This window comes from Typopeltis vanoorti, chromosome 20 (assembly GCF_054136105.1).
Source record: "Typopeltis vanoorti isolate ZY-2024b chromosome 20, IOZ_Tvanoo_1.0, whole genome shotgun sequence".
Lineage (NCBI taxonomy): Eukaryota > Metazoa > Arthropoda > Arachnida > Uropygi > Thelyphonidae > Typopeltis > Typopeltis vanoorti.
Window position 1 is genome coordinate 88137192 of NC_143568.1, and position 14319 is coordinate 88151510.

The following is a 14319-nucleotide window of genomic DNA, read 5'->3' on the forward strand; positions in this document are numbered from 1 at the left end:
CATAGTATAACAATCTGAACTTGACAAATCCAGAAGAATCTTAGAACATGAGAACTATAGCAGAGTTTATTGTAGTTTTGTTATTTATTTTATTTATTAATTATATATATTTATTTATTTATTTATTTATTTTTTTAACTTTTATTTTATTTAATTATCGCTAGAGGTCAGACTAAGAAAAGATTAATTGACAGCATAGATTTAATTTACCAGTACAGAGTGCAAGAGCATGTAGCTTGGTTCCCTATACACATGTATCCTTCTGATGATGATGATGACCTCAATACAAGGGTCGAAATGTCAAATTGTTATTTTATTAATAATAAGTAAAATAATCATTTCAACAAGTGTTTTGTGTCCCTAAATTTGGAAATATTTAATACTCAAGATGGTTTCTTATCACGGCTCAATAAAGAGGAACAATAACCTGCTTGTCAAAGTATTTTTCAATAACAAAGTGATCTGATGAGTTGATTTAGCCACTTTTTCTCCCTATCCAGTAACACTCCCAAGTCTCTGGTTTCATCAATTTAAAATAATCATTTCAACATGTGTGTTTTGTGTCCCTAAATTCGGAAATATGAATGCTGATCACCTTGTAACCTTAAAAGAAAGAGTCATCTTGAGTAATGCATGCAGATAGGAGCACCAGGATTTCTTCATGATGAGGTGGAGAGGATCAAGAGACTAGTGACAAGATGATAGCAGGTCTATGGAATGAACCATATGAGAACAAGTTGAAGATTTGTGGGTTGCAGAAAAGGGATGATGTGATTGAGAGATCCAAATTACTGAGAGGTTTTTTCAAGATTAATTCAGAGATAATTTTTCAGAACAGGTGTGTGGTGGTGGGGAACTAGGAGCTATCCATGGAAACTATCCATGGAGTAAGGGTTAGCAATGGTATCAGAATTAGGTTTTTTGCTTTGAGAATAGTGAATGATAGAATAGGTTGCCAGAGTCTGTTGTGGGTGCTATGACTGTGAATAAGTTCAAAGCAAAATATGATAGATACTGTACAAATGTTGTATAGTTCTTGACGTGATGTTTAGAGTCTCTGTCAGTGAGTCTAAGGACTCATTGGAGTAGCCAGTAATAATAATAATAATAATAAAAACTGATAGTTGATTAGGTAAATAGGGTATTTACCTATTCAACTGTGCTAGGGTATTTCTGGATTATTATTATTATTATTATTATTATTATTATTATTATTATTATTACACAGTTGTTTCTTTTTTTTTTGAAGCTCAAGCTTAATGGTGTTATTCATCCATTTAACTCCCACTTGATTTACTCTCCAGGCTAGGTTATGCACTCAGTCACTTCTTCCCCTCAAACACTCCTTTACCACTTCCCATGCACCATCAACATCCAGCACTTTTAGTTTTACATGCTATGGCACTGATCCAAGCAATCTCCTAAGCTTGTCATAATTACCAGCCCGGTAATTCCATATACCCTGTCTTAATTGAAAATTCCACACATTTAGCCACCTTATGATCGCTCTCACCAATGGTGGCCACGATACTCATATTTGTTATAGTCAAATTCCATACTGGAATTTGACTATAACAAATATAGCAGCACCCAACTGCATACTTTGTTCTGCTTGCCTCAGTCTCATACTTGATAGCCTGAAATGTGCTATTTTCACTATCCTGCAGTTGAACTTCTATTTTCTCTGGCTGTAGTTCGTCTGCTATCACCAATAACACTCCTTCCCCATTCTTTTCTCACTGTCTTACCCGAACACACTATACCCTTCACATTCTATCCCATTAACTATATCATCTTCCTTTAGCCATATCTCACTAATGCCAATAACCTTTGGCCAGGAAGAGCCAACCAAGGCCAAAAATTCCTCCTCCTTGTTCCTAATACTCCTGGCATTAGTGTACATAAAGTGCAAAAGCTCCATAGTCTCACCCCTATCTTGACGCTTTATACTCTATCCCATTCTGGTTTGTTATCCTTTGTATTAACTCAGGTATATTATACATAAACATCTGCCTCACTGATGTCTGCATATCCACTCAACAGCTTCCCCACCTTCTTTAAGCTCTAGTTTCCCTGATTCTGCACATCCACTTTCACTTCATTCAGCAAGAATTTTTCCACTCTCTGAACACCAAATCTATTCAGATGCAAACCATCCTTCTTGAATAAGTCCTTTCACCTATCAAGCTCACTCCACACATCCACAAACTCCACACCACTCCTCCTGCATAGCCTATGCATAGAGTCATTCACAATTATGGCCCTCCTTCTCAACTCTACTTTCTCATACCTCAGCAACAGACTCACTATCTTAACTCTCTCACTCTTTTCTTTTGCTACCTCTAGTAATTATGTAAAGCTATTTGACAGGAGAAGTCATTACATAAATTGGAGTAGGTGGGGTAGAGATATATGTGAAGCTGGTTTCATGGCTGAGTGGATAAGTGATGGACAGATATCAAATAACAGGAGTAGTTATAGCAAAGAATTTAGGATAACACGTGATCTATGGTATATCTTCAGAAAGATCCTGTACTTGAGCTGCAATTTAATTTGTATATTAATGGTATAGTTAACATGTGTTTATAATTAGTGTTAATTATTTTGTCCATGTATTTGACAAGATTCCACCACACTGCAAGTTTTTATTCAAATTCAGCAGGATGGTATACAAAATATGCTTGCATCATATCGAGTGACTGACGAGTTTCAGAGAGTAATGTTTGGAAGTGCCAATTCTAAGACTAGTAGGGTGATCAGTGGGATACCACAGTAATATAATACTTAGTTCTGCACCTGTCCATTATTTATCTTGTACATTAATGATATCAGAGTTGGACTAGACAGTAATATACAGTACGGATAGGTGACAGACATATCTGATAAAGAATCCTATCGGGCCAGTTTGAATAAAGTGGTTCTATGAACAAATGATGATGAAACTCATTTCGTTGTTGATAAGTACAAGGTTATTGCTTTTGATCTGGATGCCAATTATTGTATTAATGAGAATTTACTGCAGGTTACATCCCTATAGATGATAGTGAACAAAGTTAAAATACAGAACTGCATTGTTCTGAAGATTAAGTAATCACGTGAAATAAATGAGGTGTTGAAGAGAACACAAACATTTTGGAATAAGAAAGCTGTTCTTCCACTTTGCAAGTCTTATATAAGACCACATCTGGCCTGTTGTGGTCAGATAACTATCATCTGAGTTTCATGAGTATGGAAGATATCCAAAAATATCCACTGGTAGATAACCAGGAGATATCTAGTCTGTGGAATTTTATGCATACCAGGACATTGAAGAAACGTAATCCTTAAAGTTTCAGAAATGAACAGAGAAAGTTTAAAACTTCTAAAGACCCAATCATTCTGAATAGTGACTAGTTTTACATAATTAGTTGTTTTTCCCTCTAATTTATAAGAGGATTTCACAGTATAGATATAAGCAATATTTTGTAGCTCATTACAAGTTGTTCTCTTGGCATATGGTATGTGTGTGTGTTGAGTTGAATGCTATGATTGCATCTTCTTGAATGTGTTCATGGACAGATACGATAGGTATTTAAGCATTGTGTGACACAGTGAGAGTATTCTCTCAGTGAGTGCTTGGATTGTGTTCATGAGGAGAAACAGTAAGGATTCAATAATAGGGACAGTGTTTTTTGTTTGTTCTTTTACCATCTTTGTCTCCCATCACATGTTCTCCCTCAATGTATAGGGAATCTGTGATGGTCCATTATAATTTATTAATTTGCTTACATTACATTCATTATAATTTCATTTTCCTTCAGGAAAATCTGATTTTTGGTATACAGATTATTGTTTACTTTTGAATACTTTGTTTCTTCAAATATGTACTGTCAAAAATTTAGGAAAATCCAGTAATCAAAAGTTCTAAAGACCCAGTCATTCTGAATAGTGACTAGTTTTACATAAAGGAAGAAAGCTGTTCTTCCACTTTGCAAGGCTTATATCTGGCCGCATCTGGCCTGTTGTGGTCAGATGTGGCCAGATAACTGATGATACCATACTCATGATACCCAGATAATCTGAGTATCATGAGTATGGGAGATATCCAAAAATAGTTGTTTTTCCCAGTGGTATATGTTGTAAATTGTATACACATAATAATATAGTATGACTTGTGCATACCATATACATTGCTTGGAAAAAAGTCGACGGACACCCCTGTGGGCAAGGTGCATCATGCCATGTAACAAGTCACATGTTTGTAGCCAGTATAAGTTGGAGGAATATGATGCTTCTGAGTCAGTGCCACTGTGTCCGGATGAAATGCTATCTTGCAGGTAAATCAAGTTTGGCAAATCGACAAACTGGGCCATTTCTTCACGTCAATAATCAGTGATTGCTGAGATGGAAGTGCAGGAAGTCAATTTCAAGTGCTACCCTCAGTGGATAGCCCAGTACATTCACTGAACATGACTATGGGGGGGGGGGGGGCTATGAAGGACAATATGTAAAAACTGCAATTCATTGGCCAACATGTTGAGTGCAGACTTCCAGGCATCAGCTGAAACACAAAGTTTGTGTTGCATATTGCAGTCCTACATTTCCATGGTAGGAATGCAATATGCAAGTCTCACATTACCTAAACCAACATGTGTTGTCATCTACAATGTGCAAAGGGCATGTACAGTGGGATATGAAAGCTTAGAAAGCTGTGTTATGGAATAACAAATCATGCTACACCCTCTACCTGGGAGATGGATGGGTGTGGTAGATGCCAGTGAACCTCTCTTACCAGAATGCATGGGCCCTATGAAATTCAGAGGAAGAGGTGTGATGGTATGGTCCTGTTTTTCCTTCTTTGACCTTGGACATCTGTTTCTAGTGATATGAACATTGAACGAAAGGTATCTGAACATTCTGGACAAGCATTGCTTTCTGCTTTGGGGTGTTTCTACACAACTGACCATTGTCTCTTTCAGCAAAACAATCCACCGTGCCATAAGGCTACTGTAACTGCATGGTTTATGGACATGAACATTACCACTCTTGACTTCCATGGAGTTCTCATCTCAACCCTCTTGAACATCTGCGGGATGAATTGGAGTGTTGCGTGAGGTTAAGGGACTTCTGCTCCACAACAGTCCAGGACTGTTATGGAGCAGAAGTCCTGGTTTCTATCCACAATTCATATCCTGGTTTCTATCCAAAATTCCTATGAATCACCTCCTTGTGGAAATTATACCCCATAAGATTGTTACAAAAGGAGGTCCTACATCTTATTAAGGTAGGCCATATCTGTTTGTTCCTCACACTATGGTGTCTGCTGATTTCTTTCGAAGCAGTGTATATATATATATATATATATATATATATATATATACACACACACACACGTGGGCTGTTCAATAAGTAATAAGACTAATTTTACTGTAGCGAAACGACTCATCACAATATTAATTTCTGTGGAGTAAAGAAATGTTGCTGTCTGTATTAACTAAAGAGGTTGATAGATGGCGTATGCAGGCTGATGTGCCAGAGTGTCACGTGACTAAACGCAAGTGCTCATCGGCACGCCTACGAGGCGTGACCAGTCTTCGAAATGGAAGCATCCTTGGAACAGCGTCATGCGATTAAATTTTGTGTGCGTTTGCAAATATCGGCATCAGACATTTTTAACATAATACACGAAGCTTTCCACGATGAAGCAATGTCGAGGGCAAGTGTTTTTTGCTGGCATAAAACTTTTAAGGAAGGAAGGCAAAATGTGGAAGATCTTGAACATGAGGGATGACCTTCAACGTCCATCACAGAGACAGTGATCAACACAGCAGTGATTATCATCAAGCACATCAAAAGGAAGCGTCCATTGCTGAAGAATGGCTTCTTATTGCACCATGATAATGCAAGGCCACATATTGCTGGTTGTGTAGTGGATGTTTTCCAGAAGAACAACACAGATATCCTACCACACCCTCCATACAGTCCTGATCTCGCACCTTGCGATTTCTGACTGTTTCCTCAGCTCAAGAAACCACTAAGAGGCTGCCATTTCGAAAGCAACAAAGCATGTGTAAAAGCTGCGAAGGCGGTTTTGAAAGAACTCTCAAAAAATGGACTCTCACGTGTTTAAGAAGTGGACGTAACGTTGGGACAAATGCATAGAGTCTCATGGTAGTTACTTCGAAAAAGACCATGTAAATGATGACGATTGAAGGTAATCTGTTTTCTTTATAAATATAGTCTTATTACTTATTGAATAACCTATGTATATATTGTAATTCATTTTTTATGATTAGGTGTATTTAAACATTTTCTTTTCTAACTTAGGAAGCAGCAAAATTTCAATCTATTGATAGTGACTGGGTAGAAATTATGAGCAGAGCTCATAAGGTTAACAATGTAATTGAGTGCTGTGCTGTTGATGTACTGTTAAGTGAAAAACTGCCTGCTTTACTACAAGAATTAGAAGTTTGCCAGAAATCTTTGGTTGGGTAATATACAAAATCATTATTTTTTTATCTTTGAATGTAACAATTGTTTTTTTTTTTTTTTTTGAAAACAAAAAAAAACAAAAAAACATTATTTTTGCAATTTATTTACTTGTGTGATTTATAATAATTTCTTGATATATGTATGCCCTCAATGACTGTAGAAAGTACTTGGACCGTTTATTATTCATTTTGTTGTTACCAAATTTCTTTCTACTATATTTTCTTTCAAATTAGTCTGTTATTTTTCAGATGTCCAATATTGCTAGAGCTTATATTTTATTCTTCTAAGGTATTACTAATGACATCTAGCCATCTAGACCTTTCTGAGTCTTTTTCCTAATATCCTTGCAGAGAATGCCTATTTACTATCAATTATCCTTCCATTCCCATTCTATTCAAGTGTCTGTTTCATTTTGATCTGGATATAATCAGGCATTGTGTGAATACTAATAATGTCAACAGAAGTGATCATACATCACTGACTCAGAATTCTTGCTATAGAAAATAAAAATAAAGAATATTAATAAATAAAAAATAATGATAATGAAAAACTAATAATAATGAAACTTATAATACTGATATAATATATAATATAAAATAATAAATATAATTATATAATAATTATACTTTAAAAAAATGCATTAAGAATTATACTGATCACCAGTGCAAGAGATTTTCATTATCCATAAAAAAATTAATACTTTCATTTGGGCATTAATGGGGTTGAAATCCAAATTTCAACCCAATATATTCCCAGGGAATATTTCATGAGGAAGAAGATATTCCCTCTTCCTCTTTTTCACAGAAGAAAGGTGTATGGAATGAAGAATTTGGAGAAAAAAAAGTTCAAGTGATCAGGAGTTAAACTATAAATGGATTTTTGAAGTTGCTGCTTATGTTATTGTAGACTTAACGGAAAAGTTGGAGAGAGGGAAGGGGAAGGAACTCAAGTATGGAATGAGTAAAAAAGACATAATGCAGAAAGAGATCATCTGTGAAATAGTGGTTGGTATGTATATTTGAGAAGGATTATCAATTAACCAATCGCCCACTTTGGACAGTATTAATATTTTTAGTTTTACAGTGATTTTATTTCTCCGGGGTTAGTTGCTAGATAGGTAAAAGTATTTTCTTGAGTATAAATGATACCAAGTTTTTGGGATGCTGAAGGAGCAACAGATTATTATTATTGTTATCATCATCATCATCATCATCATTCATCCATGGAAACAAAAAAAAACTCATCATGAAGAACCCTTCTTCACACACACACACACACACACACACACACACAAAGAGAGAGAGAGAGAGAGACTCTAGTCACTAAGAATTTTTACATTGACATACTTCTAAGATGGGTAGTGTGCAGAGGAATTATTGGTTTTTGATAGAAAGAGGTAGAAGATCCTTTAAGTTTCCATTTGATATGTATAATCAAGAAAGGAAATTCTTCTTTATGATTCTTTTTCCAGCAAAATGATTCAAGGATATTAATCGTTGATCCCCCCCCCCCTTATGAAGTAAATGGAGTTCTTACTCAATATGCTTCAAAATTGGGGAAGGGGGGGGTGTCATTAAATATAGTGCAGCCAGAGTGGCAGTTTTGGGTGAGAAGATAGAGAAGATTCTTTCTTCTAGGTATTCTGATGCTTCCAATCTTGAAGGAGGAGTTTCATTTTTTGATCAAAACACAAGGAATCTAAGACTATAAAAAGTGGTTACCTTTGTTAGCTTTTGTTATAATCATATTGTTATTGCATTTTAAGAACTGTAAGGCTTTCATTTCTGATGGTGAGATATTCAATTCCAGTGATTGGGCATCATACAGATATGGCGGTGACTTCAGAATGATGTCTGCTAGCCCCATCGCTAGAATAGTGCTTTTTGAGAATTCTTTTCAGTGTTGTGCATAAAGTCTAGGTAGGGAATTTGTTTGGATGAATGAACAAACTTGTTGCCATGTGCTAGGAGTCTAATGTAACACTTGCGCTTACTGTTTCTTTTTCAGATTAATTTCCATTGTTCATTGCTTGCACTGATGTTGCCTTACGTATCATAAGACATAGATTATTATTATTATTATTACCCCAAGACCTCATTGAATCATCTGGGAGGTCCTTTTATCACACACACACATCTGATAATACCATGTCTTAAACACACTCAAACTCCTTGCAGACACCACACTCTCAGGCAAGGCATTCCAATCATTCACAACTCTGCACTAAAAAAACCTGCCTCTCACTCCCCTACTCACACCCTCTTTATACAGTTTCCAAGGATGATCTCTGGTTCTCCCCTGATCTCCCACTATTCTCTGTAGAACTTATCCACCATTGATCTCATAACAACCCCATACCAACTTGTAGGTCTCTATCATATCTCCCTTCTTCCTCCTCTCCACCAGACTCTGCAAATTACGTCTTCTCAATCTTTCCTCATACTCAACATTCCAAAGATCAGAACTACCATAGTCAGTCACCTTTGGACCCTTTCCAACATCTCTTCATCCTTCTGAAAACCCCGGTAACCAAATCTGGGCACAATAGTCCATGTGTGACCTAATCAAAGCCTTATACAACGGAACAAGAATCTCCCTACTTCTACGCATCAGTGTCCTCCACATCATTCCTAGAAGCCTTTGTGTTGTCTTCACAATTTTGGCAATGTGGCAACTAAATTTTAGATCCTTATCCACTATCACCCCCAGATCTCTTATTTCCTCTACCTCCAACAATATATTCTCACCAAGCATAAATTCTGCATCCCATCTTTGTTTTCCAAATTTTAAAACCTTACATGTTACAACATTGAACTCACATCCCCATTTCCGTGCCAAATCACTCAATTATTCAAGTCTTCTTGCAAGGCCACAACATCTTCACTACTCTTTATGGTTCGTCTCAACTTTGCATCATGTGTAAACAACTGAATATCTCCATCCAAATCTTCACCAATATCATTAATATACAAGTTAAACAGTAATGGCCCTAAAACAGACTCCTGAGGCACTCCACTAGTGACTTTCCCTTTCCTTGATATTGCTCCCCCATACACAACTTGTTGATACCCATCAGATAGCCAGTCTCCAATCCAATGCAATAATCTAATATCCAACCCCATCTGCTCTAGTTTGACTGTCAACTTATCATGAGGTACTCTATCAAAAGCTTTTGCGAAATCCAAGTATATTACTGTGTATCCTTCTCCTCTGTCCAAGGAAGCAGTCACTTTATTGTAATAAGGAAGTAGATTACTAAAACACGACCTCCCTTTAGCGAATCCATGCTGTCCATCAAAGATTATACCATTGTTGTCAACCCAACTCTGGATCCTAGTTCTCACAACCTTCTCCAACAACTTAACCACAACACCTGACACACAGATAAGCCTATAGTTTGATGCTTGAGTTCGATCACTTCCTTTATGAAGTGGCACAATCTTGCCCTCCCACTCCTTAGTAACTTGACCAAGTGCTAGACTCGTATTAAAAAATATGTCAAGATAATTACAGTAAATAATTTTTACTCTGGCATACATATAATTTTAGAGTTATGGAACTTCACAGGTCTTGTTATACAAGAAAGTTGCACCCTCATACAAGATGTGATAAAAAGGTACAGTGAATGTAACAAATATAACATAATCTTCTTCAATGTAGTCCCCTTGGCTTACCATATGCTTATCTCAGTGTTCAAGCTACTTTTTAAAACACTTGTGCAAGTCTTCTTTCTTTAATTCTTTTATACGCATTTTCATGGCTGCTTCAATTTCTTGTATTGATGCAAGATCATTGATTGATGCAAGAGCCAAACACTTCTGCAAGTCTTCTTTCTTTAATTCTTTTATGCACATTATCATGGCTGCTTCAATTTCTTGTATTGAAGCAGCCAAAAGCAAGACTTTTGGCTCTTGCATTGATTGATGCAAGAGCCAAAAGTTACAGTGTGCTAAACTGGGTGAGTATAGCAGATTTTTTTTGTCTCACAAAAACTGTCAAAATAAAATTATATGTATGGCACAGTGCATTGTTGTGATATAAAATGAAGCCATTTGCCCACTTCTGCAGTCATTTTGATGCATATCATCATAAAATCCAGATTAAACTGTAGTGCTCTAGATATAAACTCTGCTCACACAATCCCTTTCAGATTGAAAAGACAATCAACTGGACTTTCATTTCCCACCACTTTCCATTTTTGAGGACAATGATGCAAAACACAAGTGAAGGTAAAAGGTAACCCTTGTATAACGCAGTACTTATACAACGCGGTTTTGTTATAACACGGTGTACAAATTGTAGTAACCCTTTATCTTTTCATATATTTTTCACCGTACGACTTAAAAATTAAATTTTAGCTTCGTTAAATTTGCATCTGCCTGTATCGCTCATAAGTTATAAGTAGGAAATTTATATTAGGGGAAATACCCTTTGTCCTCAAGGGCTCACTTTAGTGAGTACGGGCATGGCAAACCCGAGGTACCTGATGCTGGACCATGCCTTACTTCATGTAATATACATCTGTTATATTATCTGTAGACTGGTCCCTCCCCTTTTTTCCTTTCCTACCTTTCTTTTCTTCTTGCTACCTTCCCCCCAATGCTATTAGAGTATTCAAGGGCTAGGGGTGAATCTTTCCTGGTTTGCTATTTCATCTTATGTGGAAAGGGCCTCTGCAACCCTACCACTTTCTTCTTGCAGTGACTTCACTCCAAAATGCTAGTATGATTGTGCCTAATAACGCATCTCATGCTGCATCGGCTGTCGTGCAGAATAATCAGAGCCGCATTCAGGGCTTAGGCAGAGGATCCTGTTCGAGAAGTATATTACAGTCTCCATCACAAGTCAGTGATACTGTGAATGAGCAGCACAGAATGTATAAGATTAATCTTAGAAAGGAATTTTACATAGGCACATGGAATGTCCGGGGTTTACAGATGGGTACTCTTGAGATTGTCTGTAAAGAGATGGATAGGTATAAAATTGATATCTTGGAAATTACAGAGACCAGATGGAATGGAGAAGGTCACTTCAAAAGACAGGATGGTAAGCTAGTTATTTACTCAGGTGGTGACTCAAAACATCATGTGGTAGCTGTGGATACTGAAGACAGCTCAAGCAAGAGCTGTCTTCAGTATCCACAGCTACCACATGATGTTTTGATGGTTATAACCATCAAAACATCTTCTTGGTTATAACCCCATTAATGTTAGGATACTCTCCATTAGACTTAAGACTCAGCCTACCAATGTATTAATTGTGGTAGTTTATGCACCCTACACGGATAGGCCTGAAGAAGAGAGTGAAGAATTCTATGAAAACTTTCAAACTATTTTGGACTGCCTACCAAGGAGAGACATACTGTACATCTTAGGAGACTTAAATGCAAAAGTGGGAAAGAGTATGAGAGTCAGGCCGGAGTGTGGCATGTTTGGTCTGGGTGAATGTACCACCCATGGTGAAAGACTGTTGGAATTTGGCCGTGCTAACAGATTAGTTATTACTAATACCTGCTTCTAGAAATATCCACGATGGACCTATACTTGGACATGTAACATTGATAGGTCAGGGCACCAGATTGATAACATCGTAGCTCTCCAGCAGTGGAAGACAAGCATCTCTGATGTGCATACTTGTCCTGGAGCAGATTGTGGTACAGTCCATCATCTGGTAAGAGCCAAAGTAAGACTAAGACTCCGAAAACTTCCAGGTCAGGCACATTCCACTAGATTGGATGTTAGAGTAATTCCTAGTGGATTCACAGAAGAAACATCAACTCGGCTGGATGATTTTTTGGAGGCCAATGAGGAAATCTCACCAGAAATGCTTTGGGAAGGAGTCAAGATGATAATACAGGATACTGCGAAGACGTATCTCAGCCCAATAAGAAAACCAAGAGACCCATGGATATCAGATTCAACATTGGAACTAATCAAAAGAAGGCGGTTGGAAAAACAAAGACAGGGACCAAAGAATACAAGAGATTACATAGAGAAATTAGAAGAGCCATCAAGCAGGACAAGAAAAAGTTCTATACTAATAAATGTGAAGAAATAGAGTTCCAGATGAGAAGGTATAATTATAAAAGGATGTTTTATTTTTAGTTCGTGTCTTAAAGCAGAAGTTTACGCCTAAATTGAATGTCATCAAAGACAGGAATGGATCATTACTAACAGAAGAGTTGGAAATCAAAAACAGATGGAAAGAATACTGTGAGGAACTGTACAGCAGAGTGGATAAAGAAAATGTGGAGTTCTCCCACCAAGAAAATTTTGATTTGCAACCTCCTCCACTTAGGCACGAAGTTGAAAGAGCAGTTAAGCAGCTCAACAGCAATAAGGCCCCAGGTGAAGATGAAATCCCAGCAGAGTTAATTAAGACCACAGGGGATGGAGAGATAAGAGTGTTTCATAGATTGATTACAAGGATATGGGAGACAGGATCATGGCCTCGAGACTGGAAGAAGTCAGTTTTCATACCACTACACAAGAAAGGTGATATGAAGGCATGCAAGAATTATAGAACTATTAGTTTGATATCTCACAAGCAAAATTTTATTAAAGATCATGCTAAATAGGATTAAGACCAAAGTTGAGGCAGAGATGCCCGAGGAACAAGTAGGTTTTAGGAAAGGTAGGGGCACCAGAGATCAGATCCTTTGCCTCAGACAGATCATAGAAAAATATAAAGAATTCAGACTCCCTCTGGTAATGTGTATCTTAGACTACTCTAAAGCTTTTGACTGTGTCGAGCATGTGAAACTGTGGGAAGTAATGAAAAGAATGGGTTTTCCTCAACACACGATCAGGTTGATAGCCAACTTGTATAAGGTGCCACAGTAAGAACAGGTGTTGGATTGACTGACTGGCTTCAAGTTGGAAAAGGAGTTAGACAAGGATGTTTACTTTCTCCTCACTTGTTTAGTATATATGCAGAGGACATCATGCATGAAGCATTGGATGAGCTCAGGACAGGAATTAGGTCCTCTGTTATTACTGACTAAGTTAACAAGATCAGTAATAACAGAGGACTTCAACTCAATTCTAGCAAGACAATGATTATGGTTCTCAAAGGAAAAACAAACAGAGAAGCTCTTGAGAAACAAGTGTATCTTAATGGAGAAAGAATTAAGGAAGTCAGCAAGTTTTGAGTACCTGGGATCCATTATTAATGTGAAGAATTGCTGTTCAGAAGATGTCAGAAAAAGGTTAGGAATGGCTAAAACAACAGTCAGAGACCAGTCTAAAATCTGGAAGGATGGATCTATCTTCATGGGAACAAAGTTGATGATTTTAGATGCAGTTGTTTTTCCAACAGCGACTTATGGATGCGAGACTTGGAACCTAAAGAAGTCAGATAAGAAAAGGATATCTGCTTTTCAGATGTGGTGTTACAGAAGGCTGTTGAGGATATCATATACTGAAAGGTGTACAAATGAATGGGTGTTAGAAAAGATTAGTAGAACTTTAAGGCTCCTTAAGGATACTGACAGAAGAAAGTTAAAATATTTTGGACACATAGAAAGGATGGAAGGAGGACTTCTCAGAACAGTAATAGAAGGTAAAGTTCCTGGAAAAAGAGGCAGGGGTAGACCATCAATGAGATGGATGGATGGCGTGTGTGGAGTGACTGATCATCAGAGAGTTGAGGCTGCTAGAAAAGCAAACAACAGGACTACATGGCGAGGCTGGTGTGGAACATCACCAAGCATCGGAGTGACCATATGACATCTGTAGATGCATATACTTCAATTGTTTACCATATAAAGAGTTTATTGTTGAAAGTTGTCTGCTTTTTCTGCCAGAAAAGCTCATTAAAAATCATGTATGTTAATCTCAAGCTGAGCAC

The 14319-nt window shown here is 37.2% G+C and overlaps 1 protein-coding gene across 1 annotated transcript in view; it reads left to right on the plus strand.

Annotated features, from left to right (window-relative positions):
• The window catches only part of LOC150095635 (dynein axonemal heavy chain 8-like), a 2108518-nt gene that overhangs the window by 657359 nt on the left and 1436840 nt on the right, over nucleotides 1-14319 (plus strand). Inside the window, exon 29 of the mRNA XM_090409931.1 lies at nucleotides 6307-6470. Within this exon, the coding sequence (XP_090266057.1) occupies nucleotides 6307-6470 (164 nt within the window). The remainder of the gene's footprint in view (nucleotides 1-6306; nucleotides 6471-14319) is intronic.